This window comes from Rhinoderma darwinii, chromosome 10, assembly GCF_050947455.1.
Source record: "Rhinoderma darwinii isolate aRhiDar2 chromosome 10, aRhiDar2.hap1, whole genome shotgun sequence".
Taxonomy (NCBI): Eukaryota; Metazoa; Chordata; class Amphibia; order Anura; family Rhinodermatidae; genus Rhinoderma; species Rhinoderma darwinii.
Genome location: NC_134696.1, coordinates 49536918 through 49556873, shown reverse-complemented (window position 1 = coordinate 49556873; position 19956 = coordinate 49536918). Strand labels below are relative to the sequence as shown.

The 19956-nt window shown below is 42.8% G+C and overlaps 1 protein-coding gene across 2 annotated transcripts in view; it reads left to right on the top strand.

Moving 5' to 3' along the window:
* The first annotated feature begins 2642 nt into the window (after nt 1-2642).
* The window catches only part of TTYH1 (tweety family member 1), a 132276-nt gene continuing 114962 nt past the window's right edge, over nt 2643-19956 (top strand). For both annotated transcript variants that reach the window (XM_075839885.1, XM_075839886.1), the window contains exon 1: nt 2643-2962. In XM_075839885.1, coding sequence (XP_075696000.1) covers nt 2837-2962 — 126 coding nt within the window. In that variant the 5' untranslated portion in view covers nt 2643-2836. The remainder of the gene's footprint in view (nt 2963-19956) is intronic.

Sequence of the window (19956 nt, the reverse complement as noted above, 5' to 3'; positions counted from 1 at the left end):
CCATTCTAATTTTCTTTGTTCCCACTGTCTGCCGCACCACTTCCTGATCGTTGAGCTAGGCAGTTTCCGTAACTCCCACAGAAGTGAATGGCAGTTATGGAAGCAACGCTGTTTCCGTAACTGCCATTCACTTCTATGGGAGTTACGGAAACGAAACAGTGTAGCTCACTCATATATCTGACTTTTATGGCGTATACTGTGGATACGCCATAAATGTCCCTGAAGTTTAAATGTCCCTTTAAGTTTAAATTCCTCATTATTTTCAAGATATTTGTTTGCTGTCAGTGAAGGAGAACATTCTTATTTACATTCAGAGGTAGCAAACCTGTACATACGTAGTGTTAATGGGGTTTTACACTGGGCGATTATCGTGCAGACGAGCGTTCATATAACGCTCGTTGACGATAATTGCCCTGTGCAAAAAGGGCAGCGATCAGCAGATGAACGGGCAAACGCTCGATCATCTGCTGGTCGTATCGTTTTAAAAAAGTAAAAGATTATCATTGTGTAAATAGGGAGACTCGCTGCCGACATGATAATAATGTATGGGGACGAGCGATCGGAGTAACGACCGCTTGTCCCCATACATAGCTCCGTGTGACTGGAGCAAACGAGCACCAATCACTGATATCTCCTTGATCGGCGCTCGCTGCATCGGCCAAGTGTCGACCGGTGTAAAAGTCCCTTTACTTTCAGCTGAGAAATGGAAACAATTCTATCTAGCCTAGGAAATACTCTGTGAGCTAAGGCCCCATGAACACGATGATAGCAAACAAATACCTTGAAAGTGTTGAGGAACTGAAACATAAAGTATATATAGATAGTTGTAGAACTTTTCATGTATACAGTGATGAAACGGGTTTCCGGGTTTGAATTTTATTAAGTAAAAGAATCCCATAAGCACTCACGTCCAACTTGGTAAAGTAACCCTGGTTTAATAGACTTACTCATCCGCCATTTGCAATGCTGTCAAGTGACCCTGCAGTTCTGGTCTAGCCGTCGATCTAGTGCCCTTCATTGTGCACGTGATCAATCCAGGCTTGTTCTAAGCCCCCAATGCACGCGTTCTAAGTAGTGAAGTCACGTACATGGGTTGGCTCTATCGCTGCTCGGCACTGCGCATATGTTGAACCAGCTGTACACTGCACAAGGGGTGGGTTCTGAACCTGCTAGAAGAAGGGGAGCAGGAAGCAGTGCACTGTGGGAATTCACTTCAATGGAAGATGGCTGTAATACTGTGAACCGTCGGCAGGGCTGTCGGGAGCTGATCGGCTGGGGTGCTGAGAGTCGGACCCCGACCAATCACATATTGATGGCCTATCCTAAGGATAGGCCATCAATTTTATGGGACTGGAAAACCCCTTTAAGTTGTGCAGTACTTGATCATAGCTAGGCAGATTTACCATTCAGAAGATTTGGAAAGCTAGGTCACAAACCATTTTGTATTTGTTATGACAGAATGTCGCTGTCACCAATCTTTGGCAGAACAGATGTAACTATGAAGTGGCTGAAAATAACTTTGACAACATGACAGAAGAGGTCCACACCAAAATTTATATCTACAGGTTATTTTTTTTATTTTGGAGGATAATCAATTGCCAATCTGCTATCGAGGCATACCATGTCACTGCTATGAGGCCAATGATGAGTGATCATGGTGCTGACTTTACAAGGTTAAATTATAACATTCTATTTGCCAGCATCTACCACTAGGGGAGCTCACTGCATACAGATTTATACATCTCCCAATGTGTTTCATACACATTGAGCTCCCTCTGGTGGCAGGTACAGGCGGCAAGAGTTTTGATTTTTACGTCTAAGACTGTGTTAAGAAAGAATTTGGAGCTCTGTGTCGGAAATATGGAGATACAACCCCTTTAAATAAATAGTATGAAAATTGATCTGCACAGAATTTTGAATTTAAAAAGTAGTATCGAGATCACTATAGACACAATAAAATTCCAATAATCTGGACTCCTTGGGGGCCTTTGACATGTCAGATTATGGGAAATTACAGTGAAAACTACACATACATACATACATATATTTATTGACACTCAAAGTAAATGCAGTTTTAGCTTTTACTATATTTTTATTCTTTACTGTTTTTTCTCTTCTTGCAGGAGTGCCCATTCTGACATTTGCTGTGGGGCCCTATGATCCCTGTGTAGACCCCTGGGGACAATGCCAGTAAGGTAGTGTGATTGTTCCCCTGTTATGTGCTCCTTTATATTTCATGCTCAACCTTTTCACGTTCATATGTGAAGACTTCGTGTTGGGCACTGTGCAGTCAGCTCTAATGAGTTTTCTAAGCGTCTAAAATGCATTCTGCGCCGTGAGACTTTTACTGCATATGAACATTGCTAGGTTCCTTTCAGTCCTCAATCTCCGGTATAAAACTCACACTGAGACTTTGTTCAGCAGCCCCTGGGAGAGGTCAGATGTCTCCCTAAATGGCCTTTGTAACTTGGTATGAAAGACCACAGAGACAAACTAATTAATAGAAGATTTGTTAATAAACCACTGGGGGGTGCTGCTACGCCCTTCCATATTCCTCCATCTCCATATCATGTCAATGGATAGGGATAGACCTACATGTTTGCCTCCGCCCCCTATGTTTCTTGCTTCTGCCTGCTTTGAGCAATTACACTCCAGATGCATCAGTTCCCACCATGTCTGCTGGTTGGATTTGATCCTAACAAGATGAATACTGAGCACTGAGTACAGCATAACACCATTAACATAGCATCCTCTAAGGACTACATTTTTAGTTTTGCTGCTTTTCATTTTAAAATTTTTTTTTTGCCTTTTATTTATTTGTGGTTGCAAAGGAGCCATGAGCTTAAGTCATGGGTACCGGGCATCTTGGTGGACGTACATTCTGCACCAGGTGCCACATACCAATTTCCAGTTTGAAGTGGTGGACAGCAATTTTGCTCCACAGGAATGGAACTATCAGCAGGTAAGAGCGTAAAATTGCAGCATAACATAGAGCCCAGCAGGTGCATCAACAACAACACAAGCGGGAAACACTCAATAGACAAGCAGGGCTATAAGGGGTTAACTCGAAGTTTTGTACCCAAAGAAATCTAAAATGAATGGATTGCAGCTTAGTCTATTCTGGGGTCTCACTGCGGTCAATATTTTTTCAATTATTTTGAAATCAAGACGAATATAACTTAGAAATATTGTAGAAATGTGTTAATGAGATGGGGAACTAGAGCTTAACTCTTTCCTTGCAGAATAAAAATTTACCAGGGGCACAAAATAGACAATTACCTTACGTTCTGTGGAATGTTGCATGTGTATTACGCTCTGTGATGGCATTTGTATGATTAGAAGTGATGATGATGAGAGTAGTAGTTGTATAAATATATACTTGTAAATATTAGTGCTACTTCTATTAGTATTGCTGCTACTACTACTCCTACTTGTAATAATAGCAATAATAGTAAACGTTTTCACGCAGATTATATTTTTCATTTATGTTTAAGTGCCCTTTATATTGGTTTCATTTGGAATGAAGTTCATACAAAGTTAAAAAAAAATCTCTCATTGGTTTCCTCTACTAAGCTATGCTTTATTCACATTGTGTTTGGGGCATACTTATGGCATATGTGCCATTTAATGTATGCACTAGACATATGTAACTGAAAGGCCTATACAGTTACATACGCCTGCCATTGACTTTCACTGTAAAAACAAAAACATATACTGTGCTGAATACTTTTTTGTGGGATCCCCCTATACTGATAAGCGTGGTCAAAAATGGTCCTTAATACTGTAAAAAAAAATATACCGTCCAAATATATAGCAAAGAAATACTTTATTGGCATGTGCTTTGTTATTGAAATCGATGGGCACATTGACATATATGTTGGGAGATATTTCTAGTGCATACAACGAGCCCAAGCACAGTGTGAACACAGTCTTACTTCTACAGTATATAAGAAAAGCTAAATGTCTTGTGTATAATGAATATATGTTTATAGCTGGTGTGTGTGTGTGTGTGTGTGTGTATATATATATATATATATATATATATATATATATATATACATACACTATTTGGACAAAAGTATTCGGACGCCTACACATTACACATACCGAAGCTTTTATGACATCCCTTTCTAAATCCATAGGAATTAAATGGTTTGTCCGGTTTCAGCAAATTAATCTTATTATTTGTATAATTAAACGTTTTTCCAGTATACTTTCTCTATTCATTTTCCACAGTTTTCAAGATCTCTGCTTAATGTTATTCAGTAGGAAACTTCATTGTTTACTTCCAGTGGATACAATTCTGTCCATGGTCATGTGATGGACACACAGGTGATGGGATCATTAGAAGACACAGCTCTGATACACATACTGTAACTGTAACGATCCCGGCGCCAGTGTGTCCATCACATGACCCGGACAGAATTGTATTCACTGGTAGTAAAGAATTAAAGTTCCTACTGAATAACAACAAGCAAAGATCTTGAAAACCATGAGGAATTATTACAGGATGTGTTTTGGAAAAAATTTATAACTTTTAATTATACAAAAAACAAATAACATTAATTTGATAAAATTTAACAACTCCTTTAATATCCAGTTGGTTCCCTCTTCACAGCTAAAACAGCTTCTTCTGGGAAGTATTTCTACAAAATTTTGGAGTTTGGCTTTGGGAATTTTTTGTACATTTTTCCAGAAGAGCATTTGTGAGGTCAGGCACTGATGTGGGATATGAGGGAATGGCTCGCAATCTCTGTTCTAGTTAATTACAAAGGTGTCTGATGGGGTTGAGGTTAGGGCTCTTTGCAGGCCAGTCATGTTCTTCCACATCAAACTCGCCTAACCATGTCTTTATGGACCTTGCTTTGTGAACTGGAGCACAGTCATGCTGGAACAGAAAATGACCGAACCCCAAACTGATGGAAGCTACAATTGTCCAAAATGTCTTGGAATGCTGAAGCATTAAGATTTCCCTTCACTGGAACTAAGGGACCTAGACCAACACCTGAAAAACAACCTCATAGTATTATCCCACCTCCACCAAACACTACGGTTGGCACATTGCAGTCAAGCAGGTAAAACACTCCTGGCATTCGCCAAACCCAGACGTGTCCATTAGCCTGCCAGATAGAGACACGTGATTCGTCACCCCATAGAACACGTTTCCACCGCTCCAGAGTCCAGTGGTCGCGTGCTTCACATCACTCCATCCGACGCTTGGCATTGTGCTTGCTGATGTATGGCTTGCATGCAGGTAACCCATGCCATGAAGCTCCCAGGGCACAATTTTCGTGTGGCGTTTTATGCCAGAGGAAGGTTTAGAACGCTCCAGTTATTGAGTCAGCTGAGCATTGGCGACTTTTATTCTCTCTGGGCCTCAGCACTTGGTGACATCGCTCTGTAACTTTACGTGGTCTGCACTTCATGGCTGATTTGCTGTGGTTCCTAAACACTTCAACTTTGCAATAATATCACTCACAGTGAATCGTGGAATATCTAGGAGGGAAGAAATTTCACAGACTGACTTGTTACAACGATGGAATCCTATTACAGGACCACGCTGGAATTCAGTGATCTCATTAGAACGACCCATTCTATCACAGATGTTAGTAAAGGCGACTGCATGGCGAGGTGCTGGATTTATACACCTGTGGCAATGGGACTGAATGAAACACCCAAATTCAATTATTACGAGTTGTGTCCCAATACTTTTGTTTATATAGTGTATTTATATTTACATATATATATATATATATATATATACACACAAAACTTGGTTACTGTCTTGTATTAACCAGTTGAAGTCTCAGAGGTTCATCCCTATTCAATATTCTCTCGTACAACCAGGCACAGATTGGCCGTCTGACATCTTTGACATTTGGCAAAAATTTCAAGTGGCAGATGCTATGGGTTACTAAACATTTAATAAAATGGGTTAATCACACTCCCATTCTTTATATTAGTATATAATCATTAACTACAACCACTACAGGCTTAACAATGCTGGCACTGAATACCAGCTATAGGGGGTACCGAGGTAGCTACTACACCTGAGCCCTGGTGCTTGAGGGTGCCCAATTGTCTCTTCGCAAAATAAGAACATGCAGGTATTAAAAAGGGCATATTGTATCTGGATGGCCCTGTTACAAATTTTGCATAACGCCTCTGGGTGCCAAGAGTTATACGCCATTAGGAATAATAAATGAGTCTGAAATACCTGTGTTTACAAAGCTTCCCCGATGTATGACAGCGGGTAGAGTGTCTGTAGACAATGTAGGGGAAATTGATCAAAAATAATGCAAAGGAAAAGTGGAGTTACTGCCCAAAGCAACCAATCAGATTCCCTTCATTTTGCAGGGCTATTATGGAAATGAAAGCAGAAATCTGACAGGTTGCTGTGGGCCACTAATCCACTTTTCCTTTGCACTAGTTTTGATCAATCATGTTTTTGTATACCCAGACACAGAGTCATCTAGGGTTCCTTCACCCGGGCAAAGATTCAGTTTTCTGCCCTAGCCCTGTTTCAACATACCTAAGCCAAAGCATGGGGGCTTGTTAGCGTCCCGTCCCCCCAACACCCAAAAAAAATGCTCTACCAGACACCCCAGCTACTACTCTCTCCAGTCGTGTCCTCAATATAACAATATGAAGAGTTATGATTCTTGCAGTATAATGTTATCTGACATCCGTTTTAAACTGACCAAAAGCTTTTGAACATGGCATAGTATAATATGTATAGGATGTATAGGATCAGACAAAATCCCCATTGAACAAGCCTGTTCTGTAAAGTTAGATGAATGGTTGATAAGTCACACTAGGTCATACCCCAGTCCTGGAGAAATGTAATACACACTCCTGGAAACTGAAAACCTCTATTGATCTTCGAAAGAAAAGAAACTGATCTAAACGAAATCGGATCTAACGTATTGTCAGGTCTGCAACCTCAGACCTCACAGTACAAGTAAAATGCTTTTGTGTGGCTCCAATCATGAGCAAAAGGCTCAGGTTATTTTATCAGCTTTGGTGAAAACATAATTTACCATGACCTTCATTAGTTGTGATGGTTTGTCCATGTATTTAGTGTCTCTATACCAATATGGCCATAAACCACTGTGGAGAACTATAAGTGTGGGATATTTAGGGTCAATAAGAATGTGCGGTCACCCATGTAAGATTTGTCACCACATATCGATTAGCAGCCAAGGCAGTTTATTACAAAACATTTATCTTATAGACACCATTGAAGATCTATTTATTGAGCAGAAGAATTTTCCATTAAATATTCATTGCCTTAACTGTGAAACCACAAATCTACCTAGTTTGTCTCTTGTGCTCAGCATGTCGTAATCTCTCTCTCCCTCTCCCTCTCCCTCTCCCTCTCCCTCTCCCTCTCCCTCTCCCTCTCCCTCTCCCTCTCCCTCTCCCTCTCCCTCTCCCTCTCCCTCTCCCTCTCCCTCTCCCTCTCCCTCTCCCTCTCCCTCTCCCTCTCCCTCTCCCTCTCCCTCTCCCCTCTCTCTCTCTCTCTCTCTCTCTCTCTCTCTCTCTCTCTCTCTCTCTCTCTCTCTCTCTCTCTCTTCCTCTCTCTCTCTCTCTTCCTCTCTCTCTCTCTCTTCCTCTCTCTCTCTCTCTTCCTCTCTCTCTCTCTCTTCCTCTCTCTCTCTCTCTTCCTCTCTCTCTCTCTCTTCCTCTCTCTCTCTCTCTTCCTCTCTCTCTCTCTCTTCCTCTCTCTCTCTCTCTTCCTCTCTCTCTCTCTCTTCCTCTCTCTCTCTCTCTTCCTCTCTCTCTCTCTCTTCCTCTCTCTCTAATCTATTATTACTGTTTCATTCAATTTGGGAATATTTATAAGTACTGTGACTGTGGATATGGTAAGGGATATCATAGAAATAGTGTAGACTATTGAGAAGGCATCTCGTACTGCTCCTGCCTCCTTGTCCACCAGATCAAAACACCGGAACTTTACATAGGACCAGGGCAGATTGGACCACCAGAATAACAGAAGGTCCTCCAGTAGGCCCAGGCTCTAACATAATCATAGGCCCCTAAAGCAACAGGGCCCCAAAGATTTTGAAGGAGAGGACTCGATTTGGAGCTGACTTTGCAGCTAATCACTTGCCACTAGGGTCTATTTTGATGGGTTATTTTACAAATAACCTATTAGACCTTTTGTCCTGTGTGTGCAATGATAACAACAAGGTTTTCGTTGCAGTTAAACATGGACATGTTCTGTAGAGATAGAGGATGGGCACCAGAATAATTTTTTTCTGGTAGACCCAATGAACCACAGTCCGACACTACCTAGGATGGTACTCGTTTGCCTTTTACACTAACAGACCCCTGAAAGTAAAAAATGAAGGTTCTCATTGAATGACTACAAGCAGAGAAATTGAAAAACTTAGAGTAATTCAGCAGGTATATAAAAAAGTTGCATACATTTTTATTATACAATAAATAAGCTTTATTTGCTAAAACTATAATACCCCTTTGATCTCCATTTAAAATTTGTAAAGTTCCTTTTTCCTATATGTACAGGGTTTGCCATCTCAAGCACTTATGGTAAATCCATAGCATATTTCATAAATGCCTAAAAGATGTGGGTCCCACTTCTGGGACCCCACCTATTGGGAGAATGGTGTTCCCCTGTCCTCCGTTTGCCAAAACATAGTGGCCACCAACTGCATAGACTCCAATTACTATCTTTATAACCTCCATAGACTTCCATAAGTAAAACAGTCATCTAAGTTGTTTAAGTGTATAAGTGTGAAAGTGAAACAGTGTTTCCCATTGAATGCTAGAATTGGTTCACTGTTTCTTCCATCCACGTCCTCCAATAATGCCTTGTATAGTGATAGAAAAATTAAGCATCATTTTTGACTATTAAAACACGTGTGGGGTTTTAGTTATATACAGGTTAAAGTAATAGCACTGGGTACAGAATTTGGTAGAAGAGTTCTAAAGGGAAGACATGACTGGAATAAAAACCTAGAAACTAAACTGACCGATTAGGGAGTCCGTTTTAAAAAAAACGAACTCCCTGTGGCTTGTGCAAGGTTTTGGCTGATCACAGGAAAAATGTTCTAACCGGGTCAATCACAATTTCACCAGACAGAAGTCGACCATCGCGATCGTCGTCATCTTTACTTTCTAAGTGTTTTATTGAATTTTACAATACGTAAACAAACGGTCAAGAAGCTTGAACAGTTGCTTCTACCCAATGGAAGCAACAACAACGAAGAAAGGACAACATTAATCAAACATCGACTATGAATAGCATTGCGCATGCGCCGTTCCATCTGTCCAATCCCCGGCATTTTCTATGGGTCTTGTGGAGCGCCAGTTAGGGTTGGCCCCTTCTCCATTTGAGTTGAGAAGCTGCTCTCTACAAGCAGAGAAATGTTAAAAAAGCGAGGTTAAGGGAAAACAGCCAAACAGTTGCAACAAGGGTTGCGAAGGGGAAAGGTGCACATGTTGAGGGTCCTTTTGTCTTGAGATGAGGGGATAGGTGTGAGCTTCAGAGTCTATCAATGCCTCGTTTGTAAGTCTTATAAATAAAACATAGGGAAACAGACTCTTTTATTCACTATGAAGAGAACTCAACTGTTAATTCACAAGTTCTCCATATTGGCAACACTATAAGGGTATATGCTTGTCCCAAGAAAACATGTGTAAAGTGACTGGCCCGCAACTATTGCATCTGGTATACTCTCAGCAGAGTGATCACATACAGTCATCTTTGTCATGCATTGTCATTGTCAGCTGAATGATCTCTTCTTCTTACAGTCCAACCCATTGTGTAAAGTATTTTTCTCAGTCACTAGATACAGTATTATGAGTCACTTCATTACATGCGGCTTACTGTATGATGAGTCACTGTATTATAAAGAATTATGTACTATGTAGCAATTCAAAGCATTAGATGCTGTAATCCAAAGGTCCCCAACATTTTCTATGTCACGTGGTGTTTTTCCATACTGGGGATTAAAGGGAAAAAAGTCCATTAAAACATAGGAAGATCCATATCTTTAATAATCAGTCATATGGTTTTGACCCGATTGCCAAGTAGTAATATGACATCAATTTGTGTCTCCAGGGCACAGTTGTAATTAGAGGTATGACCAACTAGGGAGCCCCATGCAAGGAGTCTGAGAGCCACAAGTGGCTCCCAAACCACTGGTTAGGGAACAACTACTGTAATTTATGGGATTTATTACAAGGGATTCTGTAATTTATACTATCACATTATACTGGTCTGTGACACTGGAAGTTAATGCTACACAATAAATACTGTGCTGTGCTGTACTGTATGCCATTGAACACACTGGACACTACACTGCATACTAATACAATAAATGTGTTGCCTTATTGTACGCATATCCAATGCACTGGTTACTGCGTAGTTAACCTAACTGAACATGAAGAAGCCCCTCACCTAATGCTTATAGTATACATACTTAAACAATTGAAGAGAACAACAATTTTTTTAATCGAATATGGACCGACATGGATAAGTAAAAAGAGTAGGTATTTTGACCCTGTGTTCGTTTTTTCTAGATTCCATGGTTTCACCCACGGAAAACAAAGCTAAAAGGTCTTCCTGTGAAATTAGAAGGGCCTACATTCCAGTTTTACAAAAAAAAAGTGCATGTCCCATTTTCTATTTATTGTGAACTTTACTGCCGCTCACACAGGTTATACCATCAAAAACATGAACATTTATGAGTTTGTTGTCTACATTCGTCATGCTTATCTATTGTTTTGAGCACCACTAGGAATTTATAGGAGACTATCTAGTGTCCTAAACACTTCTCTATTTATGATAAAACAGTCATATAGTTACCAAAATACAGGGCCCATCACAAGTATTAGAAGACACTAATCACATGAAGTCAGAGGAGGAATTAACCTTTACATTCAGTGACGCACAGGTGACATCTTCTCTGATTATAGTCGTTCTCTTTTCCGTTTCTTCTCTATCCATCCCAGACACCCATGATTACTTCTCCTGGGCATGACTCTGCAGAGTTTACCTCCAGACATCTTTGGTCTTTCGTTTTTCTAGTACATACCCACTTTCTTTACACAAACTCCCAATCCTGCTGCTCCCTTTATTAGAGCCATCCTGTCACTACTTTCAATACTGTGCCTGCTGTGCTACTCAATCCCCCCCAAATACTGTACTGAAGAAATATTAGTGCCATACAGATTGTCCCCCCTAATAATACTAATTGACACAGATAGTGCCCCCACAGTAAATAGTGTCACACATAGTGCCCCTAAAAATACTTGTGCCATGAAAATAGTGCCCCTAAAGATTGTAGAGCCATATAGTAGCCCCAAAAAATAATTGTGCCAAGCCGAGTGCTCCCATAGTATTAGTACTTCCCCAGTGTGCCACATTATTAATAAAACTCCAGAGTACCCCCATTAGTAATAAAGCTCCCCTAGAGTACCCTGATCTATAATACAGCTCCCTCAGAGTGAATAAAGTTTAGCCAGAGTGCCCTCATTAGTAATGCAGCTCCCGAGAGTGCCCCATAAGTAAAAACAAAAAACTCCCCTAGAGAGCCCTCATTGGAAATAAAGCTAGCCCAGAGTGCTCTATTTGTAATATATCTCCCCCAGAGTGCCCTATTGGCAATAAAGATCCACCAGAGTGCCTCCATTGGTAATAAACAAACAAAAAAAAACAATACTTATCTATCTCCTGTTCCACGTCACTTCCAGCACTGAGTTGCAGGCCACAGGCCTCTTCTGGGCTGTGTACAGAGCTGCTTGTGGCCCGGCGCAGGATGTCGCAATGACGTAATTGCGTTGCTTTGCACGGTGACGTTATCGTGCCACTCTGTGCTGTTCATCTGCATTCTAATAGGCTACAAGCCTTAGTGGCCTATGATGGTGAACCTTAGGCTACTATGATGGGAGCCTTAGTCTCCCATGCTCTGCTATAGTATTCAACTGTATCCGCATTCTGAGGATGTGGATACAGTTGAATGTGGAACTCGCCCTGAAATCCAGGGAATAAACACCACATACCTGGTACTAGTGACGGCCATCAATATTTGACTGTGGGAAACAGTTTAACAGTTAAAAAAATGTTTACTCTGCAAGGTAAATATTATTTTTGCCCCGCAGAACCACTAATTTGTTAAAGATGGCCACCTTTATTTATCTGTAGAAGTGAACAATGTGAGGAGCCTGCCGGCAGCTTCCTATATGTCAGCTTACTGTGAGTGTGAAATGGGGTGTGTGGGTTATAAGGATATTTCACGGCATATCTAAATTTTCAGGATATAAACCGTTACATTTCGGCTGACTATCTAACGTGTATCGGGGCAGCCAGACAATCCCTAGACAGCAAATGTTATGGGGACGGAAAAATTTGGCATGTTGGATTTCTCACGGGAGTTAAATGACTGCCAGAGCTTTATGGGTTAGTTGGGAAACATACTTGTGTATGGCCGACTTTAGGATTTAAAAATAAAGGCAAAAAGGAAATATCCACAAGGTTAATGAGGCCTAGAATGAAAGATAGTACATAGGTTTAAAAAGAGAGACACATCATGTAGGAAAGTGTTAAAAAGATGGAGTGGAAGAGGGAAAAGAGCAGACTAGCGGGAGAAGAGTGAAAGAAATTACACAATTTAATTTCAAGGTTGGCTTAACAAGAAGAGTTTAAAGCAAACAGTTTTCCAATTTCTTTGCTGCAGTCAGGTTTCCTCCTGCTCTATAGGGGACAGAAATGTTTTCCAGTGATATCTTTGTGACGCCAGCAGCTCAGTAACATCCAATGGCAGCTGTGTTAATAAACAAATCTGTGACTATATCGGAGTAACCATTAGTTGTAAACACTGGGGGTAACAGTTATATAATATGGCATAGCGCATACCCAGATTTACAGGAATTATGAAGTCCAGCTGCATACGAGCAGTGTGCCAGTGTTACAGCTGTGTTTAAATGGACTAAAATGTGTGCAAATTCTTGACATAGCGACTATCCTCTCAATGGAATTACATCTCGCCAACATTCTGAGCGTAAAAAATTGATAAATTCTATTACCTCTGCCACTTTTACGACTTAGAGACCCTTAACCGTCTTCTTGATTCCCATGTTGTGTATAGCTTGTATATTACCCATACCTCACAACATTTAGTTACAGGGGGACTGAAATGTGGATTTTGAGCTTGGAGGACCCACCGTAAAGTCTATGTAATAGAATAGAGCCATGATGATGGAACAAGAATATTGCCAACCACAGCGACCTGAGAACAGTGTAGTTACAGCATCCAGAAAATGATCCTTTGTGTACTATATGTCAGTCAAGGCTCATGTTTGGCTTATGATTTCTTATTGTTAATGTATATTTTTGTATATACAATGTCATTATCTGGTGCTCAGAAGTTTACACAATATCTTATTCCTGGTAGTATCTGGTATATTTAGTAATGTTGTTTTTTGTCCTTGGCTGTAAATTGTATATTCCATGTGTGTTCTGACTACTGGCAGTCATAACATTTAACATATTCTCCATTGACCCTGGCACCTTTACCTGAAGTAGACGACAACCAAACCACAATTTGTTGGGTGGAGGTCACAGCTTTCTTAAACTGAATCTCAGCCATAATTTTATTTAAGGCACTTTAAAACGTATCACCTCTACCAGCCTGGAAATGGTACGCCAGCAGCCAGACTGCCAACAGGCAAACCCGCTTTCCAAGCTCCACCACCACCGTTTTCCATAAGATCAACCTTCAGCTGTGACTTATCAAAGATGAAGAAACCAATAAAAAAAACTCAACTGCAAAAGAATATATTATGAGACAAGGTCCACAGACAATCAATATGAAAAACAGTGCTACCTTTGGATCAACACAGGGAGAGCAGCCAGGCAAGCTGACTCCAAAAAGAGACTGACTACCATGAAAGAGTGAGAGGGACCCTGAGTACCCCGTATAAATAACCAGCCCAGTGGGAGGGGGCTTATAAACTATTGGCTGCTCTCTTCGTGCATATCTGTAACACCCATGGCCGCGGGCCATCAGGATTACTCACCTCCTGGTGGCTGCAGCCATGGATCTGTGAGCGCTGGCCCGCATCTCCTCAGGAGATGCCAGCTCTCACTTCTGCTTCCTTCTGCTGTGTCCCATAGGGTGCACGCGCATGCTCATGCCCGGTCTTAAAGGGCCTGCGGGCGCACCTGGAATTGTTACCAAATTAGCCCTTGAGCACCCTGGACTATCAGAAGGGCCCTGCCCCTTCCTGCATTGCCTGAGCGTTGTTATCGTTTACCTATGTTCGTCTCTGCAAATGGTCCCTTAAGTGTTTTCCAGTTCCCAGTGTTCCCGTTCCTGCTACCTGTATCCTGTATCCTATGCTATCTTGGTTCAAGTGCTGTTTAGAGTTGGAGTCATGTTGTGCTGTGTACTACGCCTGGTGCCTGCCTGCTGCCAAGGTCCCATACGAGCCTCTTCGCTACTGTCTGAAGTTACCATAGGTACACCTATCCGAACTATTGACTTTGACTTGTACTCTGTTGGCCAGCTGCTATACCGTCAAGGCGGTACGGCCCAGTGAGTCCACGCACCCAAAGTGACAATATCATTATTCCACCATGCAGAGGGAGATCTGCTATTCGGGAGGGTTTAAATATAGCCCTCCTTCATGTCCCTAAATCCAGCCAAATTAATAGGGGACATACCATCGTCCCCAGAAGTTAGTGGTTACACTCCCAAAAAAGGTTTATATGCTGTGATATAAGCAATCCCTAGTGACCTACTGGTACATATACCAGCAATTGATCCTTTCATCACATAGATGCCTGGGACTAGCAATATCACCATGTCCAAGTACAATGACAACAATTCTGGAGAGCTATACAGCTAGTCATAAGACAGGATATCTTGCTTTATTCTCTTTAGGCCGGCTGTAGTCCAGGGGGCTTGGGGACTGTGAAAAGTCCTTCATAAAGCCTTTGTGCTACTCAGGCCTCAGCAGAATAACTGATCGCATGAAGTCAAGAGAAATGGAAAGCAGCCACTAAAAGTTTGCTTACTATTATAGTTTCCTAGGTAGGCCCTATGTGACCCATTCTAAGTAGTGCATCTGTAGCGATTTTTGGTTTGGTCCTACTCCCCCTAACCTTGCAGGCAATCCTGTAAGAATAATTCATTCTGCATCGCATACTGCATAGAACAACTTCACTGACAAAGCCAATAAATGGTTTTTAATGTAATGATCATTTCAACATACAATAGGTTTCTGCTAAAGCACACATGACAACTCCTAACACCTTCATTTTATGAGAAATCTACTGATGCCCCCTCTCTGTCCTCCTTCCGCTACTCTAGCATTTGCAGCTTTATCTCGGGCTGAGACAGCCCTGCAGCTCGTGCCCTTGGATTTAGCATGTTAAGCCTTTACCAAATTGTAGGATTTTCTATAATCTATTTTCTGTGAAGCAGATGCGTGATGGCCTGCCGCCAGGTTAACCCCTCGCTTTGTTGTGGAAAACTGTTCCTGCCCACCTTCTTATGTACTTAACCATTCAAATGAATCTATGCAGAATATTATTATTATTATTATTATTATTATTACGTATGTACTGTCACCATTGTTAGAATTTGCCTGTTCTTTCGAAGTTTGATACTGGTTATAATAATTTTGCCGTTATACTAATATTATGTGTCTATGTACTGATCTCCGTGACCAATGGGAGGTTATGCACTGCTTGCATCGAATCTCTGTCTCTTCACCAACTGCACTGCCACATTACCTTTTTGCTGATGTGGGTTGTCCTTGTTCTGACCATAACAACTTTAAATGTTATGGCATATCGCTAGGATATGCCATCACTTTCTGATTGGTGAGAGACTGGCCACTGGGACCCCATCAATTCTGAGAATGAAGCTGGTTAAGTGTCCCTTTCACAGTTTTTCCCTGCAAATCGGTGTTTCCGGCCATCCACTGTGCAGGGTATTTCATTGTAGTAGATAAGGCTGTATTGCAGTGCCCTGCACCTGTGCATTGAAGAACTGGTAAAGAGCGACAGCGCTACTGCTCCTTCATTCAATAGAGGAGACAAGTTTAGGCATACCCATGTTGTGGCTAAGATCCATGGCCGGCCTTAGGATAGATGTCGCCCCGTGTGAAATTATCTTTCGCGGACCACCATCATAAAAAAAGCCCCATAAAAAAGTATAATACACCCACAGTAGAATGCCCTATATAGTGCCCCCACCCAGTATAATGCCCCTTTAGTGCCGACATACAGTATAATAATAATATTTAATAATATCATATATTATAACCCCTTCAAGGACACAGTATTTTATCCTCTAATTGTGCCCACACAGTATTATGCCCCCTAAGTGCCACACAGTATATTGCCCCCAGTAGTGCCCCTACACAGTATAATGTCCTCTTAGTGGGCTCCACACAGTATAATGCCCCCCATGGCTGCCACACACAACCTCCCCCCTTGTACTCCTCTGTAGATTGTGCCATACAGCCTCCCTGTAGACACTGTGACATAATCCCCCACCTCCCTCATGTAGACAGTGTCATACAGCCCCCCAACCTCCCCCTTGCTGACAGTGCCCCCAAACAAAACAAATTGTGCTCACCTAGGCCCCGTTCCCACGAAGAACTGAGCTGCTCCACGACGGGATCCTTGCGTAGGCCGGCGTGATCTGTGGCCTAGTACAGTGTTTCCAACCTTTTCGGACTCGAGGCACCACTGGAAAAAAAAATTTCCTCAGGGCACCCCTATCAAAAATTGTTTCACGAAAGGCTAAAAACAAGCACTACACTCTTAGGGTACATTCACACAGCGTTTCTTCAGGATTTTTTTTTAAGCTGTTGAAGCTAATGCAAAATATGCAGGCAAAAAAAACACTCCAAACGGGCGCGTCAGGTATTTTCTGCCTCCTATTAATTTCAATTTGAGCTCAGAGGTGGAAACCACCTGAAGACTATCAGCCCCCAACTAACAGTAAAATAACCATCAGCCCCCCAGTCACAGTAAAATAACCATCAGCCCCCCACTCACAGTAAAATAACCATCAGCCCCCCACTCACAGTAAAATGACCATCACCCCGCCACTTAAAGTAAAATGACCATCGGCCCCCCACCCACCGTAAAATGACCATCAGCTCCCACTCACAGTAAAATGACCATCAGCCCCCCACTCACAGATTCCCCCTGTAGATAGTGCCACACAGCCCCCTTGTAGGTAGTGCCACACAGCCCCCGTAGGTAGTGCCACACAACCTGCGTGTAGGTAGTGCCACACAGCCCCCTTGTAGGTAGTGCCACACAGCCCCCTGGTAGGTAGTGCCACACAGCCCCCTGGTAGGTAGTGCCACGCAGCCCCCTTGCAGGTAGTGCCACGCAGCACCCTTGCAGGTAGCGCCACGCAGCCCACTTGTAGGTAGCACTCCCCCTTCCTGTAGATAGCACCACTGTAGCTCCCTGAAGAAGCAAAATCCCCCTGTGGCCGGGGATTCTGCTCCTGGAGCCTCCGCTTGATGTCTCTGTCCATATATGAACAGTGACATCAGGGGCAACTCCTGAAGTGAAATCCCCGTCCACAGCGTTGCCGACGCTGTGACCGGGGATTCCACTCCAGGAGAAGCCCCTGTTGTCTGTGTCCATTTATGGATAGTGATGTCGCTGGCTTCTCCTGGAGTGGAATCCCCGGTCAGAGCATCGGGGATTCCACTGAATCTCCGGTCACAGCGTCGGCAACGCTGTGGACGGGGATTCCGTTCAGAAGCTGCCCCTGATGTCACTGTCCATATATGGACGGAGACATCAAGCGGAGAGCTCCAGGAGTGGAATCCCCAGACACAGAGGGATTCCGCTCCATCAAGGAACTACGGTGGCGCTAGTAGATAGCAGAGCAGGGAGACACCTCCCTGCTCTGCATTAGCGGCATCGCTACTGCTGTAGCAGCCATAGCGGCTGCTAGCGGTGCCGTCAGCCAATGGGAAAGCGCCCTCATGCCTACCGCTATGGCTGCTACAGCGGTACCAACGCCAATGAGTGAAGAACCCCCCTGGTGGAAAGGTGGCTGCTGAGATACCGGGCCCGGGCACTTCTGAAACAAGCAGGGGAAGGGAGCCAGTGCAGCGCCCCCTTCCACTTGCTGGAGTGATGTGCCCTGTTTAATGGCACAGGTCAGACACCCCTAAGGCCGGCCCTGCTAAGATCCTCACCGTGGAAAAGGATTTATATTCTTTACATGCTGAATCGGGAGTGTCCGGTTCCCCACTTTAACTTCGTCCTAACCCCTCTCCTCTGGTCGTGATTGATAGCTTTACTGGTCCTCATACAATGTGTGATCCTAGAGCTGTCACTCAAGAGCTGAAGGGATGGGTTGGGGAGGAGATACAGCGGGGAGCCGGACACTTCCTATTCAGCGTGTGTAGAATAAAGTTATTTTTCTCCAGAGTGAGGATTTGAGACACAATGCTGACATAGGTATGCCTTAACTCATCTCCCCTACACCTATGTAGTGATGTTACCGGTGTGGGGAGAACAAAAGCCCTGACGGACTCTCTTTAAATTATAATCATTTTTACTTGTTGCCCCATATATAAATGCACACACTATACAACTTAGACATACACTTTATGCACATGGCTATATTATGGCCCCATGCAGTTGCCATAGTTTTAGTGCCAAGAATGGGATCGGATCTTGCCTCCTGTGATCAGGAATGCCTTTCCCAAAGCTTGCTTCAGTCCTTTCATCTACATTTACAGCTCATGCATAGAGTTGTAATACTGCCTTGGATATTCACACAAACACTCCTATACTGTGGCAGGGGATGCCATGTAGCTGTGGCCTAATTCTAGCTAATCCAACACTGAGGGAAAGAATTATCCAAACTAATCGACTATCGCAACCAAGTCTTAGGGGTAATTCTGACCAACTCCAAACCTTATTTCTCCAAGCAGATATGAAATATTTCCTCTGACTAGGTGATAGATGCCAAGAGAATTGTGAAGAGTAATAAAGTATTTAGTTCATAGATGCACAGTGGTACCATGTAGGCTTGCAGTATGAAAAAATTATTTCCATTGTGTTGTGATAGACCCCATGTACAGATCCATTATTGCGGATCAAAATACTGATCCATTCACTTCTAAGGCCCACGGACACCTTCCCGTATATTTACGGAAAGTTGTCTGGCAGTGGCAACTGAAACCAGCAGTCACCACCCCCTCCTACACTTATTGTACCTGCCTCTATAGGACACAGATACAATTACATGCATTAGCGCTGAATGGCCAGGCGCGTACCGTGTCCGACCATTCAGTTCCTTATTAAAATGACGCTGTTTGGCAGGGACTTGCCCCGCCAATCAGCACCTTTTAACGACGCTAGTGGTGTGATGACGTTATCACGCAGCTTCCATTGTTGAAGGGCGCTGATTGACGGGGCAAGTCATTCTACCCTGCCAATCTGCATCTTTCAACGACGCAAGTGGCACGATGATGTAATCGCGCCACTTGCGTTGTTCAGCCCCAGTAGACCTGCTCAGAAGAGGGCAGGCCTGCATTGATGCCTGACAGTGCGGGAACAGGATCAAGGTGAGTATGTAAAGTTGTTTTTGTCCACTTAAAAGTATCGATCTCGCCCGAGCGCCGCATCTGAGTGGTTTTGGAGAGAGGGAGGGGGCTCCTTCTCTCACCCCACCGGTATCCTGCGTAAGATCGCAGGGTGATGGTGGTTTCTATGGCAGTATTGCATTGTATTATTAAAGCAATCGGATGATCGCATTGTGAAGTCCCCTAGTGTAACTAGTAAAAAAGGTAAAAAAAAAGTTTAACAAAGGTAATAATAAAAAATAAGTGAAAAAAAATGAAAAATCCACTTTTTCCCCTTACAAAATGCTTTATTATTAAAAAAAACTAAAAGAAGTTACACATATTTGGTATCGCTGCATCTATAACAAC